The sequence below is a fragment of the Panthera tigris genome, chromosome A2, assembly GCF_018350195.1.
Source record: "Panthera tigris isolate Pti1 chromosome A2, P.tigris_Pti1_mat1.1, whole genome shotgun sequence".
Lineage (NCBI taxonomy): Eukaryota > Metazoa > Chordata > Mammalia > Carnivora > Felidae > Panthera > Panthera tigris.
In genome coordinates, this window is record NC_056661.1 from 25,478,185 (window position 1) to 25,497,583 (window position 19,399).

General features: G+C 36.3%; 1 protein-coding gene and 1 non-coding gene across 14 annotated transcripts in view; one reads left to right on the top strand and one right to left on the bottom strand.

The window, feature by feature from the left end:
- The window catches only part of DNAH12 (dynein axonemal heavy chain 12), a 210,872-nt gene that overhangs the window by 155,209 nt on the left and 36,264 nt on the right, over positions 1–19,399 (bottom strand). For 12 of the 13 annotated variants that reach the window (XM_042979211.1, XM_007084416.3, XM_042979213.1 and 9 more), the window contains 5 exons: positions 6,801–6,986; positions 5,457–5,657; positions 4,484–4,678; positions 1,949–2,070; positions 1,567–1,849 (listed from right to left, as the gene is read on the bottom strand). In XM_042979211.1, the coding sequence (XP_042835145.1) occupies positions 1,567–1,849; positions 1,949–2,070; positions 4,484–4,678; positions 5,457–5,657; positions 6,801–6,986 (987 nt within the window). Of the gene's footprint in view, positions 1–1,566; positions 1,850–1,948; positions 2,071–4,483; positions 4,679–5,456; positions 5,658–6,800; positions 6,987–19,399 lie in introns of those variants that run through there. The other variant, XM_042979221.1, reaches the window with a different exon arrangement.
- LOC122236751 lies at positions 16,111–16,217 on the top strand. Its single transcript, XR_006215003.1, has one exon. It is a non-coding gene; the product is annotated as a U6 spliceosomal RNA (small nuclear RNA).

Consider the following 19,399-nt stretch of genomic DNA (forward strand, 5'->3'; position numbering starts at 1 on the left):
AAACAGAAAAAATATAACTGCAGAACAAAATTTGAAGTTGATGCTAATGGAAACTATATTTAAAAAATGTTTTTAAATGTTTATTATTTTGAGAGAGAGAGACAGAGTGCAAGCAGGGGTGGGGCAGAGAGATACAGGGAGACACAGAATCCGAAGCAGGCTCCAGGCTCTGAACTGTTAGCACAGGGCCCGAAACAGGACTCAAATCCACGAGCTGTGAGATCATGACCCGAGCTGAAATAGGACGCCTAACCGATTGAGCCACCCAGACTCCCCAGAAACTATATTTTTAATACAATAACACCATCTTAGATAAAATGATGTTAAACATAAGGATAGAAACATATTATTACTTAAATGTGTTTTATTAGGAATGTTTAGAAATAAAAACAAATGACAAGTTTCAAAGAATGTATGAGCTATTGCCAGATACATAGAAAAAATATTTCTGTACTAATAAAGAAAATACTTTCATGGATAATGTTGATTTTTTTTCCTATGTGTTTTAATCTGTTTGGGATCACAAATGGAAAAGGGGGAGAAAAAGTCAAGATTTATCTTCAGGAACCCTGAAGCTGAATACAATAGCCATTGTAGTAAGATGAGCATTATAGGATGAAGGAAAATGGATACCTCACTCATATAAAGTGAGTCGCTGGATTATAAAGCTGCAATGTCTTTTAAAATAATTTTTTTGGGGGGTGCCTGGGTGGCTCAGTCAGTTAAGTGTCCGACTTCGGCTCAGGTCATGATCTCATGGTTCGTGGGTTTGAGCACTGCATCAGGTCCTGTGCTGACAGCTCAGAGCCTGGAGCCTGCTTCGGATTCTGTCTCCCTCTCTCTCTGCTCCTCCCCTGCTCATGCTCTGTCTCTTTCTCTCCTTCAAAAATAAATAAAAACATTTAAAAAATTTTTTAAATAACTTCTTTTTTTAACTACATAACTGTTCCTTTGTGGTCCTAAAGACAGAAATATACTGAATTTTATTATTCAATATTAATAGTAGATTAGGTTAATTGGATTAGCATAAGTAAGTTACATGTAGTGCTCAGGTGTTACATTTTTTTCAAATATTATATACCCTCTTTTAATGTTTGTTCATCTCACTTCCAGTTTCTAAGTAATTGTTTAGGTGTAAACAGCAGTAGACCGTTCATTTAATACCCCCATCTGAGGTTCTTTTTGATCCCAGGGGCTGTATACAGACTACCTGGATGTTCTCCTACTTTCTCTTTATCTGGTGAATTCCTACTTTGGGTCTCACTTTCAATTTCACTTCCTCCAAGAACCTATCACTAGAAACGTCCCCCTCTCCATATTCTAAATTATATATACCTTGCCTATTCTTTCTCATAACACCTATTGTCTTTTGTAGCACTTAATTATATACTGTTATCAATTCTTAACTAATATCATTATCTTAATAATGTTAGAAACAAAGAGTAAAAAATAATGGTTTTACGCAGTAAGAACTGTAAGTGTTAATTTACCAGCACACATTCAAAACCTCCTAAAAAGAAAGCATTCACAGAATATATGGTGTACATTAAATCTCAGGAAACATACCAGCCTGGCTGCAGCGATCACATCGTGAATACTCCGGAGCATTAAATCTTCCACTTGAATGAGCCACTTTTCCACAGCACCTCGTGCTGCAGACGTGGAAATAAGTGCAATCAGTTCCACTCGCTCCCCTTCAGAGCTGTACATGGCCTTAATGTCCAAATTGGGAAGGAATTCCAGTTTAGCAATGCCCTCAAAGCATTTTTTTAAATGAGGTTGAACTCTTAGTGGATCTTTGGTCTCTGACAAAATCTCTAACATTTCATCATTAGATAAGAAGAAAAAACTAGAGAAAAACATGCAAATACAAATGCTTTAGTTATAATTAATTCATCACACATCAGAAAATAATTTTAATTATAGCACAATTAATTATCCATCATACCGAGGGAAGAAAAGCCGTTTTTTTTCAAGATACGTATTGAGCCCTTTCATAATTTTCTCCAAAAGTTCATTGCAGTTCTGCAATTTTTCCAATAAACCTGTTAAAGAAGTAGCAGCAAGGACCTAAAAGATACACATTTGTTCAGGTCAGCACTTACATACCAGATATAATTATAAGACCTATGCATTAATCTATAGTATATGTCAAAAATGTAGAAATGTCAAAAGGCTTATGAAAATTGTAAATTTTTTGTAATGTAAAACTATTATAATTCAATAAATCATAAATATTCTTATCCAAGGATGCAAGTTACAAATGAGAAGTTATGACTCTCATGCACATTTTCATTTCTCCTATATTGTTCTGAATGATGTGGGAAAAGTCTGTTAGGATGGTGTGTGGTTTAATTTTTACATTTATAACCATCAACTATAAACTTAACAATCTACAGTATGAGTTGGCAAATTGTATCCCATGGGCTAAATCCAACCTGCTGCCAGTGTCTTTCTTTCTTTCTTTTTTTTTTTTCAGCTTTATAAGGTATAATTGACAAATAAAAATTTTATATAGTTAAGGTATACAACTTGATGTTTTGATATATGAATACACTATGCTGCCAGTTTTTGTACGACCTGTGAACTAAGAATTATTTTTATACTTTTAAAAGGTTGAAAGAATTGGGACACCTGGGTGGCTCAGTCGGTTAAGCGTCTGACTTCGGCTTAGGCCATGATCTCACGGTCCATGAGTTCCAGCCCTGCGTCGGGCTCTGTGCTGACAGCTCAAAGACTGGAGCCTGCTTCGGATTCTGTGTCTCTCTCTGTCTCTGCCCCTCACCTGCTCACACTCTGTCTCTCTCTCTCTATCTCTCTCTCTCAAAAATAAATGAACATTAAAAAAAACTTTTTTTAAGGTTGAAAGAGGGGCACCTGGGTGGCTCAGTTGGTTAAGCACCTGACTTCGGCTCAGGTCATGATCTCACCGCTTGTGAGTTCAAGCCCCGCATCGGGCTCTGTGCTGAAAGCTCAGAGCCCGGAGCCTGCTTCCAGTTCTGTGTCTCCCTCTCTCTCTGCCCCTCTCCCACTCATGCTCTGTCTCTTTCTCTCAAAAATAAATAAACATTAAAAAATGTTTTAAAATTAAAAAAATTTTTGAAAGAATTAAGAGAAAAATCATATTTCATGGCATGTGAAAATGTCACTGTCCAGAAACAGTTGACTGTAACACAGACACATCCATTCAGTTACGTATGGTCTCAGGCTGCTTTCTCCCTACTACAATGGCAGAGTTGAGTACTTGCAAAAAAGACTGCCTGTCTCACAAAGTCTAAAATATTTATCATCTGGTCCACTGCAGAAAAAATATACTGACTTCTGGTCTATAACAAATCATGTCTCACAAAGGTTCTAAAGTCAATGTGTAAGACAAAATCCTCAAAACTCATAAATTTCAGTGTACTATTGACTCTCAAGAAGTCCAGCATGGCTAATTTTCACCCATTATTGAAACAAATTGTTATTTCTTAAGTTGAATGCCAGATTAAAAAAGTGGATGCTTATCTATGGACTATGCATACTATGTGCATGAAAAATACATAGTCTGTCTTTCAACATGAGAATCACACTCAACAAGGTGCTATAGTTACTAGGAGAGACACATAGCAAGTGAGGTCAACTGAGAGAACTGCAAATTTTTTTTTAATTAAAAAAAAAGTATTTTAGAGAGAGTGTGTGTGAGCAGGGGAGATGGGCGGAATCAGAGAAATAGAGAATCTTAAGCAGGCTCCCTGCAGCATAGAAACCGACACGGGGCTTGATCCCACGATCCTGGGATCTCGACCTCAGCTGACAACAAGAATTGGACATTTGGGACACCTGCATGGCTCAGTCGGTTAAGCTTCCAACTTTGGCTCGAGTCATGACCTCATGGTTAAGTTTGAGCCCCACATCAGGCTCACTGCTCACAGCTCAGAGCCTGCATCAGATCCTCTGTCCCCCTGCCCCTGGCACTTCCCTGCTCACACACCTTTCTTTCTCTCTCTCTTTCTCTCTCAAAACTGAATGAACATTAAAAAATAAAAGTCGGACAGATGTTCGGCCAACCAAGCCACCCAGGCATCCCAGAATTGCAGATTCTTTATTCCTATCACTCCCAAGAATAGAGTCATTAAGTGGAATATCAGGTGAATCACCTATACTCATTATCTCTCTCTCTCCCTGCTACTCCTTTCTCTATCTTATTTCATTTTACAAGAGAACAGCAGTCAGTATGTGCCATAGTCAAGTGAGTTAAATGTACATTTGTGAGTCAGCTCCACTGTTAGTTACAAGTAGTGTATTATAAGAATTGAAAAGTAAAATTATTTTAATGCTTTGTGCTTTCTTATATTTTTCTGAACTTTCCGGTTTGTATTCAAAGAGCAGGTTTTGTTTTTGTAATCAGAAAAAACAACAACAACAACAAAAACAAATGCTTTCTTTAATAGCCAAAATGAAAGTTCCTCTTTATTTGTAAGAGAGAAAACAAACACTTCACCTTGGGATCTTTTTTACAAAACTTCATGATATCTCTCCAATGTCTGTCTACTGTCTGAAACTGACGCCCTTCTTCTGGCATCTGTTGCATGATATCCTCAGAACAAAAAATGGGCTCCAAGTACAGCCACTGAGCTTGTACTTTTAACCATTCATCAATCGTTTCTTGTATTCGAATCAAACGGTCTTCCCAGGCCTTAATGAAAAGCACACTGTACTAAATTCCAATCATTAAAGAAAACCCATAAATTACAACAAGGAATATCTATTTAAAATTCACTGTTATTTAAAAATAATAAATAAATAAATAAATAAATAAATAAATAAATAAAATTCACTGTTAGTTTTAAATCAATGTAAAACAGCTCAACGTCACTTATGGGTATTACATGGACTTAGAAAAACTCTAGGAAGTCCAAAGTTTTCCTAAATCATTGGAACTCACCATCGGAAATGACTGTAGTTACTTACACTAAACTCCTAATCTATAGGGAATCATCCCAAGTCTGAAAAGCATCCAGTAATACCCTGCTGTATACCAGTGGTTATCAACCTAGTGACTATTTCACCCTCCACCTCAAGGGACATTTGACAATGTCTAGAGACATTTGCATTTGTCACAACTGTTGAAGTGAGAGTGCTACTCATATCTTGTGGGTGCTAATGTTTCAGATCTGTTCTATATGGTTCCACATTAATTTTTAAATATCCGTTCCTATATTTCACCCAAAGCTATCCACAAACTGACTTATTTCCGCAGTAATATATATGTAATAAGATTACAGTTTGGGGGTGTTTTTTTTTTTAAGTAGCCTCCATACCCAGCATAGAGCCCAACACAGCACTTGAACTCACAACCCTGAGATCAAGACTGGAGCTGAGAGATCCAGCCAGACGCTTAACTGATTGAGCCACCTGGGCACCCCAAGCTTATAGCTTTTATAAATAACCGGAAACTATCATATTTGACATACCTTGATCTCTTTTTCAAACGGTTTGATGAAAGGCGAGCCTCTCATTGTCTGAGTTTTTATTATTTGATCATCAAGGAGAGTCTGAATCTCATCTACTGAAGAAAGAATAGAGACTCCAGTATCACGATATGGAGTTATATGAAAAGCAATATCATCCCAGGTTCCTATCATTGTATGCATGGCTTTCTCTAGTGAAAATTCCTAAAAGGGAGAAAAGAAAGAACGAGTTAGTGAAGAAAGGTCTTATTTACTGTACCAACTTTTCCCTGGTGAATCCAGTAATGAGTGCATTACACAGTAATTCTTTTTTTTTAATTTTTTTAATGTTTTATTTATTTTTTGAGAGCGAGAGACAGAGTGTGAGTGGGGGAAGGGCAGAAACAGAAGGAGACACAGAATTCAAAGCAGGCTCCAGGCTCTGAGCTGTCAGCACAAAGCCCGATGCGGGGCTCGAACCCACGAACTGTGAGATCATGACCTGAGCCAAAGTCTGACGCTTAACCGATGAGCCACCCAGCCACCCCTACACAGTAATTCTCTTAACATAATCTGTGGCGACACTGTAACTGTCTTTAGGTTTAAAAAGATTTCTTAAACAATTAAAAAATTCCTAAGAATAATATAGGAGTTTTGCAGATAAACATAAGGGAAGGGAAACAACAATAATATAAAAACAGGGAGGGGGACAAAACATAAGAGACTTATAAATATGGAGCACAAACTGAGGGTTACTGGAGGAGTTATGGGAGGGGGGGATGGGCTAAATGGGTAAGGGGCACTAAGGAATCTACTCCTGAAATCATTGCATGCTAACTATATCACTATATATGCTAACTATATCACTATATGCTAACTAATTTGGATGTAAATTTAAAAAAATAAAAATAAAATTAAAAAAAGAATAATAGTGTAGTTTTAAAAAATTCACTTGCTGTGAAAACTACCGCTGCCAGTATTAAAATAGACACCAGAATAAAATAGCTGCTGGACCTTCTCTGAAGTGGCCTTTCTGCAGTCTATAGTCTGAAATGCCTTTGTATATTTTAAGAACGCTGGAAGCGTTCTTCCAGCGTTCTAGCATTCTGCTAGAATGCAGACACATCAAATGCCAACACACACATGAAGAGGTCAAAGGAGCCATTTCTAGCCCGGATTCAGGACAAAGAAGTAATATAGAAGCACACACTTTGTGGGGTGGGGGGAGGGGGAAGAGTGGTCTTCTGTCAGGTTCCCCCATCTCCTCCCATTGCTATCCAGTACCATACACTCAACCCCAACAAAAACTGTGATTATTTTATTAACAAACTCATCAAATAAAGTGTTTCAGTTGATCTTCATATTTACCTTGCTTGCACCTGCACTTATCACTTCAAATTTTTCCAAGTATGGTGTAAGGTTTAATTTTAAAATTTTTCTCAGTGTAGTTCCAGAGTCTGGAGTCAAGTCATAGCCTACAATTTCTGATATCCGCTTCCAGTGACGAGCTCTCATTCCTGGATTGCACAAGATGGAGACAGTAGGGATATAGTCCTAACAGTGAAAGTATAAACAATAATGAGTCACTCTTTTGACTGACCCACACACATAGATTTTACAGATGAAACCTCAATAGTATAAACGTTTCTTGAGATTATTTAACATATTTGATTAGTCCAATCAAAATCCCAATTAGATTTGGAGGAGAAGAGAAACTAACAAAATGATTCTAAAGTTCATCTGCACAAATAAACATTTAGAAATAGCCTGGAAAATTATAAGAGCAAAAAAGAAGAGGAGTAAATGTTCCATAGAATATTAAAGTATGTGATAAAATTATGCTAATTAAAAGTGTGGTATTATTATAGAAACACAAAGCTGTTATATATATATATATATATATATATATATATATCAACATAAATATATAAATATTTATAGTAATATATATATATTTATAAATATATAAATATATAACATAAATTATAAATACACACACCTACACACATAACATAAATGTGGGAATGGCCTGCACCAAAATGCCAAAATATAACTTCTGTTTGGAGGTGAAAATGAAACATCAAGTGAAAACACTTAGTTCATCATTCTTGATGTTGACATTAGGACATGTTCTTTAAAATCAGGAAGAAGATAAGCATAGTTATTGTTACTACTTCTAATCAACATTGTATTGAGTGTCCCAGACAGAGAAGTAACATACATACATACATACATACATACATACATACATACATAAAAGATATGGGGATGACACCAGTCAGAACGGCTAAAATTAACAACTCAGGCAACAACAGATGTTCGCAAGGATGCAGAGAAAGAGGATCTCTTTTGCACTGCTGGTGGGAATGCAAACTAGTGCAGCCACTCTGGAAAACAGCATGGAGTTTCCTCAAAAAATTAAAAATAGAACTACCCTACGACCCAGCAATTGCACTACTAGTTGTTTATCCAAGGGATACAGGTGTGCTGCTTCAAAGGGATAGATGCACCCCAATGTTTACAGCAGCACTATCGACAGTAGCCAAAGTATGGAAACAGCCCAAATGTCCATCAACAGATGAATGGATAAAGAAGATGTGGGATATATATACAGTGGAGTATTAGTTAGCCATCAGAAAGAATGAATGAAATCTTGCCATTTACAACTACATGGATGAAACTAGAGGGTACTATGCTAAGTGAAATTAGAGAAAGACAAATATACGACTTCACTTATATGAGGAATTTAAGGTACAAAACAGATGAACATTAGGGAAGGGAAGCAAAAATAATATAAAAACAAGAAGGGGGACAAAACATAAGAGACTCTTAAATACAGAGAACAAACTGAGGGTTGCTGGAGGGGTTGTTGATGAGGGGATGGGCTAAATGGGTGGGATGAGCACTGGGTGTCATACATAGGGCATGAATCACTGGAATCTATTCCTGAAATCATTGTTGCACTGTATGCTAACTAACTTGGATGTAAACTTTTTTAAATTAATTATTTAGTTAATAAAAAAACCAAGTAAGTCACAAGTGTTATTAATAAAATCATTTTGTGACTTCAAAAAAAAAGAATGATGAGTGGAATTCATTTTGATCAATATTTAAATGTTACTGAGATTTAACTAAAAACATTAATTTGATAAGGAAAATTTTAAGAATGATCTTAACTGGAATCCTTAAAGTAAGTCATGATATATAAAGGGTTCTTTTTCAAGAATATAAAATTACAAAATCTATTCCTGATATCTTTCCTTTGTGTTTGGCTCAATATATGACTCATCAAAAGCTAAAATCCAAGGTTGGCTAGAATTACTTTTTATATATAGAATACAAGGCACTTATTAGCATTATAAAATAATAAAATGTGAAGAAACTTAGATACTCTAAAAAAAAAAGATATGGGGAATAGAAATTTAAAAAACAAAACTATCCAAAGAAAACAAAAACACAAATTCAAAAAGATATGTGCACCTCTATGTTTACTGCAGCATTATTTACAACAGCAAAGATATAGAAGCACCCAAGTGTCTATCAATAGGTGAATGGAGAAACAGGATGTGGTGTATATATACAATGGAATATTACTCAGACATAAAAATGAATGAGATCATACCATTTGTAACATGGATGGACCTGGAGGGTATAATGAGAAAAAAAAAACCTAACATTGTTCGCAAATTGTTGTCTGTGTACAATGACTGGATATTAAATTAATATAAAGAAAGTTAAAAGAACCACTGAATACAAGCCACAGATAAAAAGCATAATTAACAAAAAGATGAATTTATGATAGCAACAAAATAAAGTATGTAAGGATAAATTATTTTGAAAAAAAAATTAAGCTTATTGCTTTTTTAGTAATCTCTACACCCAATGTGGGGCTTGAACCCACAACCCTGAGGTCGAGAGTCACATGCTCTTCCAAATAAGCCACCTAGGCCTCCATACCTAGGGATAAATTAAATGAAAGCTGTGCAAAGTTATTTCGGAGAAACTATGTTAAAGAAAACCTGGGGCACCTGGGTGGCTCAGTGGGTTAAGCGTCAGACTCTTGGTTTCAGCTCAGGTCATAACCTCATGGTTTGATGAGTTCAAGCCCCTCATTGGGTTCTGTGCTGACAGTATGGAGCCTGCTTGGGATTCCCTCTCTCCTTCTCTCTCTGCCCTTCCCCACTTGCACTGTCTCTCAAAATAAATAAACTTATTTAAAAAAAAAAAAAGATGTGAAAGAAAATCTAAATAGAGATGTATACCACACACTGATAGATTCATTATTATATAAGTGACAAAGGATTATTATTCAGAATATATAAATTAACAACAAAAACAATGGAAACAAATACTGAAACAAAAATAACAAAAGAGTCAAAGGGCATCAATAGACATTTCACAGAAGAGGAAATATGAAATGTAAGTACTTTGAGGGCAGGGATTTTTTGTTCATATGACTCTAAGTAGGAAAATCAATAAATTAGATAAGTAAGCAATAATATATAGCAGTGAAAATGAACGACTACAGTCATTCCCAAGACATGGATGAGTTTTAGAAACATAATGTTAAGTGAAAAAAATCAAGTCACAGAAGACTACATACAGATGATATGTTTTTATAAATTGTTACATACAAATGTGAATTAACAACAAAAAAGAGAAATACAAACAGAATTTATGACACACTTATCTTCAAGGGAGATTAAGGGGCTTAAAATAGGGAAGGATCACATAGAAGGAAGCAAGAGTATTGATGATCTTTTAATTTTAAAGAAGAGGGGAGGGTTCATGGGTGTTCATTTTCTTCATAGCTTACATATATGTAACATATATTCTCCAAGTATTGGATAATAAAAATTTGCTAACAAAGGTAAAGAAAGAATACTTATCTTTTCCTCTTCCCAATCCAATTCAAAGCCCAACAAAATTATACTTGCACTTCTGGTCACCTCCTTAGTAAAGCCTTACCTGTTTTCCAAATGACAAAATTAATTGCTCCGTGCCCTATTCTTTCAGAGGATGCTACCATCCTCTACCTATGAATTGCCTTATTCTACCTCGTACTACAACCAGTTGTTCACAGCCTATTTCTCTTTCCACATTGTGTTCTCTGTGAGAGGCAGAAGCCAATTTGTGTGAACTGGACAACAACAATTTTAAACTATAAGACTCTAATGTCGATATCTAAGCCACTAATTATGTGAGAAAAATAAATAAAAGACAATTAGATTGGAAAGAAAAACATAAAACTACCTCTATTTACAGACTACATGATCTTATATATAGAAAATTCTACGGAATTCATTTCTTTTTTTTCATTCTATATTTCAGTAATCTCTACACCCAATATGGTGCTCAAACTTACAACCCTGACATCAAGAGTCATATGTTCCACCAACTGAGCTAGCCACGTGCCCCCAAAAGGAATTTATTTAAGAACTGTTAAAACTAATAGATGAGTTCAGCAAGATTGCAGGATACAACATCAACATACAAAAATTACTTGTGTTTGTATAAACTAGCAATAAACAACCCAAAATTGAAAGTAAGGGAAAAAATCTCATGTACAATAGCATCAAGAAATACAAAATACTCGAGAGTAAATTTGATAAAAGAAATGCAACATTTGTAGACTAAAAATTACAAATAATTGTTAAATGAAATTAAAGAAGACCAAATAAAAGTAAAAATACTCCTTGCTCACATATTGAAAGAATTAATATTGTTAAGACAGTGATCTTCCCAAGTCAATCTAAAGATTCAATGCAATGCCAGCTTCCTTTTTTTAATGTTTAAAAAAATTTTTTAATGTTTATTCATTTGAGAGAGAAAGAGAGAGAAGGGGGGAATGGGCAGAGAGAGAGGAGGACAGAGGATCAGAAGGAGACTCAGCTGACAGCAGTGAGCCTGATGCGGTGCTTGAACTCAGGAACTGTGAGATCATGACCTGAGCTGAAGTCCGATGCTCAACTGACTAAGCCCCCCAGGTGTGCCTAAGGTTTAAAATGTATTTTAATAAGTTGATACTGCATTGTTGCTCCACTTCTCAGAAAAATTCCAAGATATTAGGGACAAATAGAATATGGTACACAAGTAAAAAATGCACAGCATAACTAAGATAGGCAAAGCTAAGAGCTGCTGTCCTAGATGCAGCATATAGCAACACTCTTCCCAAGTTTGTGCTAGGTCTATCAACAAAAGCTGTGAACAGCAATATTATAGACACAAAGGGGCCATTCCTGGGTTGTCCTTATCCAAAGAAAATATGGAAGAAAGATTTTTCTAAAGACATACTAAATGAAAATCTTTAAGAGATTTCACGTCTTCCAAAAGCACAAGCAACAAAAGAAAAAAATATATATAAATGAGACATCATCAGAATTTAAAACTTCTGTGCTTCAAAACACATCATCAAAAAAAACTAAAAGACAATCCACAGATCACAATGAAAACAGCCATCAATATTTTGTTTTTAAAAAGAGTTTTGAAAATGATCACTTAACTAAAACTTGAAAGCTATAAATTAATTATTAAATTAATTATAAATTATAAATTATAAATTTACAATTATAAATTAATTATCCACACTCTCATGACAATTTTGTTGGTGAATAACAAACAGAGATCTATTTCTTTAAAATATATTTGTGCAGAAACTGCATATAACTCTAAGTTTTACTCCTAACATAAGTATGTTTGGAAGTATTCTATTCTATACTTGCCAGTGTGGAGAACAAAATATTTTTTAAGAATAAAGAAGTATATATATATATATATATATATATATATATATATATATATACTATATATTCTGTATTTTACATGTACCAGAATTATCATCCAGAGGGTTTTTTTTTTTTTGTATTCACAAGGTTATATGTGTATTGTAAAACAATAATACAATAATGGTGAAGGAAATAAAAAGGCTTTTAAAATTTTGTTTTAAATATTTATGAAGTTATTATTCCAGAGAGTATAGTGATATCTTTTTTTTATATTTTTTTAAGTTTATTTATTTATTTTGAGAGAGAGGGAGAGAGGTGAGTGAGGGAGGGGCACAGACAGAGGGAGAGAGAGAATCCCAAGCAGGCTCTGTGGTGCCAGAGCACAGCCCGACATGGGGCTTGAACTTACAAAACCGTGAGATCATGACCTGAGCTGAAACCAAGAGTCAGACGCTAACAGACTTATACACCCAGGTGCCTCAGAGAGTATACTGATATCTTAACAGCTTACCTAGATCATAAATTAATCAAAATGCACTTTTTAATAAAACCTGATACTTAAAATATATTAAAAAAAATAAAATAATAAAAGACAATCCACAGAATAAATGGGAGAAATTTTTTTTCTTCCCCCCCCCCCCATTTTAGAGAGAGAGAGAGCATGTGTGTGAGCAGGGGAGAGTAACAGAGGGAGAGAGAGAGAATCCCAAGCAGGCTCTATGCTCAGTGCAGAGCCTGATGTGGGGCTTGATCCCATGACCCAGCCCAAAATCAAGAGTCAGACATTCAACTGACTGAGCACCCAGGTGTTCCCAAATTTTTTAAATCATATATTTAATAAGGGACTTATCTCTAGAATATACAAAAAAAAAAAACACTACAATTAAATAAGAGACAAATAACCACTCAATTTAAAAATGGGCAAAGGATTTAAACAGATGTATTTCCAAAGAAAATATAAAAATGGGGATGCCTGGGTGGCTCAGTTGGTTAAGTGTCTGACTTCAGCTCACATCATGATCTCACGGTTTGTGGGTTCAGGGCCTGTGTCCGGGTCTGTGCTGACAGCTCAGAGCCTGGAGCCTGCTTTGGATTCTGTGTCTCCCTCTCTCTCTGTCCCTCCCCCGCTCATGGTCTGTCTCTCTCTGACTCTCAAAAATGAATAAATGTTTAAAAAAATTTTTTAGGGTGTTTCGGTGGCTCAGTCAGTTAAGTGTCTGGCTTCGGCTCAGGTCATGATCTCGTGGTTCATGGGTTCAAGCCCTGCATCGGGCTCAGCCTGGAGCCTGCTTTGGATTCTGTGTCTCCCTCTCTCTCTCTGCCCTTGCCCCACTCATGCTCTGTCTCTGACTCTCTCAAAAATAAGTAATTTTTTTTTAATTTTTAAAGAAAATATAAAAATGGCCAATAAGCACAGTAAAAGATGTTCAACATCATTAGTCATTAGATAAATACAAATCCAAACACAATGAGATACCACTTTATCCCACTGGGATGGCTATACTCAAAACAACAGACAATAACAAGTGTTGATCAGGATGTGGACACATTGGAACTCCTGTGCATTGCTGGTGGAAATGTAAAACAGTGAAGCCCCTTTGGAATATAGTCTGGCAGTTCCTCAAAAAGTTAAACATAGAATTTTCACTCCTCCGTATATACTCCAGAGGAGTGAAACATATGTCCACGTAAAAACTTGCACATGCATAATCATAGTGACATTAATCCTAAGAGCTAAAAAGTGCAACGATGCAAATGTCCATCAACTGATGAATGGATAAACAAAGTGTGGTACATCCATACAGTAGAATATTATTCATCAATAAAAAGAATGGGGGGTGTCTGGGTGGCTCACTTGGTTAAGCCTCTGACTCTTGGTTTGGACTCAGATCATGATCTCATGGTTTGTAAGTTTGAGCCCTGGGTCAGGCTCTGCACTGACAGCACAGAGCCTGCTTGGCATTCTCTCTCTCTCCCTCTCTCTTTGCAACCCCCACATCTCCCTCACTCTCAAAATAAATAAATAAACTTAAAAAGAATGAACGATACATGTTACAACACAGAAGAACAATGAAAACATGCTAAGTGAGAGAAGTCAGTCACAAAGGCCACATATAATATGATTCCATTTATATGAAATGTCTGGGATAGATAAATCCATAGAGACAGAAGGTGGATTAGTAGTTGCCATTGTCTTGGAAGAGGTGGAAATGGGGAGTGACTGCTATTATCTACAGGCTAACTTACTGGTATAATGAAGATGTTTTAAAATTAGATAGTGGTGATGGTTGCAAAACTGTGAATATTCTAAGAAGCCACTGAACTGTATGCTTGAAAGAGTAAATGTTATGATATGTGGATTATATCTCAATAATCTATTGAAAAAATACAAGCTAATAACAAACTGTAAGCTAATGATAAAATTATAAGTACATAAGAATATATTTTTTCAAGTTGAAAGCAATCAAACAACATTACCCAACACTAACTTTGTTTCCAGCACCATATTACAGGGCACGGGTTCCCCCAATTTTTGGTTTCACAACAGGTGTTAATAACAATTATTTAAAACTTGTGTGACGAGGGGGAGCAAAAAAAAAAAAAGGTAGGTGGTGTGTCCTTTCAATGCCATCTCAGGTACAGGGCCACCTGAGAAAAATGTAACTAAAGACTGTATTATGTTCAACTCATTGTTTATTATTCAAAGTCCCAGACATTGTAAAATTATAACTTGCATTTTTTTGTCCAGTAGAGGTGCAAATAATTCTATCTGAAAAAAAGGTAAGTCCAAATATGTTTATTTGGTTTATTCTGTATGACATTAACCAGCTTTATATCAATACTAGCAATCTTTTTTTAACATTCCTTTACTAAATTTCCCACAAATACTAAGCTCCTGAAATGCTCTTTGAACCAGACTTACCACCTAACTGGTTCTCTCATTAATTAATAAATAGAATAAAATATTTGACACTTTTATTTTTCTAAATTTTTTTAGTGTTTGTTTTTGAGAGAGAGAGACAGAGACAGAGACAGAGTATGCGTGGGGAGGGGCAGAGAGAGAGGGAAACACAGAATCCAAAGCAGGCCCCAGGCTCTGACCTGTCAGCAGCCCAGTGCGGGCCTCGAACTCACAGGCTGTGAGATCAAGACCTGAGCCGAAGTCGGACGCTTAACCAACTGAGCCACCAAGGTGCCCGACACATGTTTATTTTTATATTTGTATGACAGTCATGTTTACATTTTTTTGCAAATAATAATTTAATTAGGTAATTTTTTAAATTGGAAGATCATAGATAATCCAACTTTTCCTTTTTTTAAATGTTTATTTACTTTTGAGAGAGGGAGAGCAGGGGAAGGGCAGAGAGAGGGAGACAGAGGATCTGAAGAGGGCTCCACACTGTCAGTTGAGAGCACAATGCAGGGCTCAAACTCAACAACCAATAGGTCATGACCTGAGCTGAAGCCCGATTCTTAACCAACTAAGGCACCCATATTATCCAACTTTTCATTTTGATTAGTAAGGACTTTGTTTTTGACTTTCCATTTTTTATCACCATCATGTGTTTTTGCTTACCATTATATTCCCCAGCATTCATTGGAACTTGGTATAACATAACAGGTGCTCAATAAGTATTGGCTAAATAAAAGAATTTTTAACATCTATGAAATAGAAAGGACATACTCTCAAAGTGAATAAATTTATCTTTATTAAAAATTCATTATTGAGCACCTGGGTGCCTCAGTCAGTTAGGCGTCCAACCTCGATCTCACAGCTTGGGAATTCAAGTCTCACATCAGGCTCTGTACTCACAGCTCAGAGCCTGGAGCCTCTGCTTTGGATTCTGTGTCTCCTTCTCTCTCTGCTCCCCCCCCCCCTCCTGCTAGCACTCTGTCTCTCTCTCTTAAAAATAAACATTTTTTTAAAAAAAAAGAAAGAAAAAAGCATTATCGTGCTCACTTCGGCAGCACATATACTAAAACTGGAACGATACAGAGAAGATTAGCATGGCTCCTGTGCATGGATGACATGCAAATTTGTGCAGTGTTCCATATTTTTTAAGTTATTTATTTATTTATTTAGTAAATCTCTACACCCAACATGTGTCTTGAACTCATGACCCCGAGATCAAGAGTTCTGTGCTCTTCCAACTGAGCCAGCCAGGCACCCTGAAGCATTCCATATCAAAAAATAATAATAATAATAATTCCTTATCCTCTCACAGAAGGTGAGAGGCTGGAAGGAGCTGAGTATAGAATAGGCAGCCTGCATGGACAGTACCTCAGTAGGAGGCTGGAGAGGAAACAAACTCTATACTCAACAAGTCTTAATGACCTAGCATATGTCAGGCTCAGTTACAGTCATGGAGATACAACAGTGAACAACACCATCAAATCATTACATGGTCTTTATTCTGTGATTTTGCCATTTACCGGTAAAAATTTAATCATCAACTATCACAGTCCTTTGCTGTGGAGTTTATTTTATTAAATTTTACTTATTTATTTTGAGAGAGAGAGAGAGAGAGCATGAGCAGGAGAGGGGCAGAGAGAGGGAGAGGAGAGAATCCCAAGCAGGCTTCACACTGTCAGCATAGAGCCTCACAAGGAGCTTGATTTCACCAACCATGAGATGGTGACCTGAGCCGAGATTAAGAGTTGGATGCTTAACCCACTGAGCCACCCAGGCGTCCATATTTTAAAAGGGAAAAAATATTAACTCCATGTAATAGTAGGAGTAGGGTCCTAAAAACTCTCATGATGAAAGAATATAAGGAAAATGGGATTAGAAGGAATTAACAAAAAGTACATATATGAAATTCCTTATTGACTTTCTATATTCATTTACAAATACTTATTTAGCATCTACACTGTTTAGTATCTACATCATTGTTAGTGATTATGATATATCAATAAATTAAACAAATATCCTTTGTACAAACTTCCAGTGATAAAGTAAATACGCTCTGGGGATACAACATACAGCATGGTGACTATAGTACCATACTGTATATTTGAAAGTTGCTAAGAGTAGATTTTAAAAGTTCTTACCACAAGAAAAAAATCTTGCCATTATGTGTGGTAATGGATGTCAACTAGACTTATTGTCGTGATCATTTTGCAATGTATACAAATATCAAATCATTATGTTGTACTCCTGAACCTAATACAATGCTATATGTTATTTATATCTCAATAACTATTTAATTATATGGTATGTTAAGGGGTAATAAATGATACAGAAAATAGGGAAATTAGAGCAGGATAAGAATCAGAACCAGTGGGGGTATCAAGCAAGATGCTCAGGGAAGGCTTCCTGGATATGGTGATAATTTGAACAAAGATTTTAGGAGGGGAGGATATGAGACAAGAGCATATGTAAGTGAAGAGAACAGTAGGCAGGGGTAATAGCTGAAGCACAGGCCCTCAGGCAGGAGGGCTTAAGAAACGAGAATGGGGGGCAGTATGGCTGGGGCATCCGCTGTGAGGGGCAAGAGAAGGTGGAGGCAAGGTCAGAGAAATAAAGAAAAGTTCAAGTGAAGTTAGAGGGATAAAGAGGAGCCAGATTATGGAGTGCTATGTAAACTTTTTATCTGAGTAAAACATGAAGGCTTTGCAGAACTTTGAGGAGAGGAGTAACATGATCTGACTTAATTTTTCTAGTTGTTCTATTTTTAACAGACGATGGGATGAAGGTGGGGCAAAGGTAGACACAGGGAAACCCATTAGGACCTTTTTGTAGAAATCCATGTAAAAGATGATTTAACGTGGACCAGGGCGATGGCAATGGGAGAGTAAATTTTGAGTTTGCCACGTAGTTAGATATCCAAGGAAAGGTTACAAGTAGGAGGTTGTATATATGAATCTTGGGACTGGCTAGAGAAGTCTGGGATACCAGTTAAAGATTTGGGAGTTGCCAGCATATAATCATGTATAAACTCATCTATATTTTTGATGAGACTGCTGAGATCATCAAGAGAGTTAGGGTAGATAGAGAAAAGGACCAATGACTGAGCCCTAAGAACTTCCAACATTAAGAGGCTGGGAAGAGTAAGAAAAAATAGCAAGGAAAAATATAGTGATGCTACTAGTGATATGGGAACAGTTTATTTATCTTCCATCTCAAGATGACTTCCAGAGATGATGACACTATGCCACGGTGATAGAGATGATGATGATGTGACGGTGGTGATAAGAAAAGAAAGGAGAGGGGTGCCTGGGTGGCTCAGTCTGTCAAGCATCCAACTCTTGGTTTCTGCTCATGTCATGATCTTGCAGTTTGTGAGTTCAAGCCCCAAGTCGGGCTCCACACTGACAGCACAGAGCTTGCTTGGGATTCTCTATCTCTCCCTGTCTTTCTGCCCCTCCTCTTGTCACACACCAAAATATTTAAATAAACTCACTCTCTCTCTCTCTAAAAATATTTAAATAAACTTAAAAAAAAGAAAAAAGAAAAGAAATGAGAATATCATGAGGATAAATTTAAAAGGATCATATAAGCTAAATGTGAACAATGAACTGTAACTAAGTTCCTTACTAGGCAAATTAGGAAAAAAAAAAAGACAGAAAGTTTAAATTAACAACATTTGGAGGACTTCAAGCTGTATTACAAAGCTGTAATCATCAAGACAGTATAGTACTGCCACAAGAACACTCAGATTAATGGAATAGAAAACAGAACTCAGAAATGGACCCACAAACATATGGCCAACTAATCTTTGACAAACCAGGAAGAATATCTAATGGAATAAAGACAGTCTCTTCAGCAAATGGTGCTGGGAAAACTGGACAGCGAAATGCAGAAAAATGATCCTGGACCACTTTCTTACACCACACACAAAAATAAACTCAAAATGGATGAAAGACCTAACCATAAGACAGGAAGCCATCAAAAGCCTTGAGGAGAAAGCAGGCAACAACCTCTTTGACCTTGGCCGCAGCAACTTCTTACTCAACCCGTCTCCAGAGGCAAGGGAAACAAAAGCAAAAATGAACTATTGGGACCTCATCAAAATAAAAAGCTTCTGCACAGCGAAGGAAACAATCAGCAAAACTGAAAGGCAACCAACAGAATGGGAGAAGATATTTGCAAATGACATATTAGATAAAGGGTTAGTATCCAAAATCTATCAAGAACTTCTCAAACTCAACACCCAAAAAATAAATAATCCAGTGAAGAAATGAGCAAAAGACATGAATAGCTGCTTCTCCAAAGAAGACATCCAGATGGCCAACTGACAC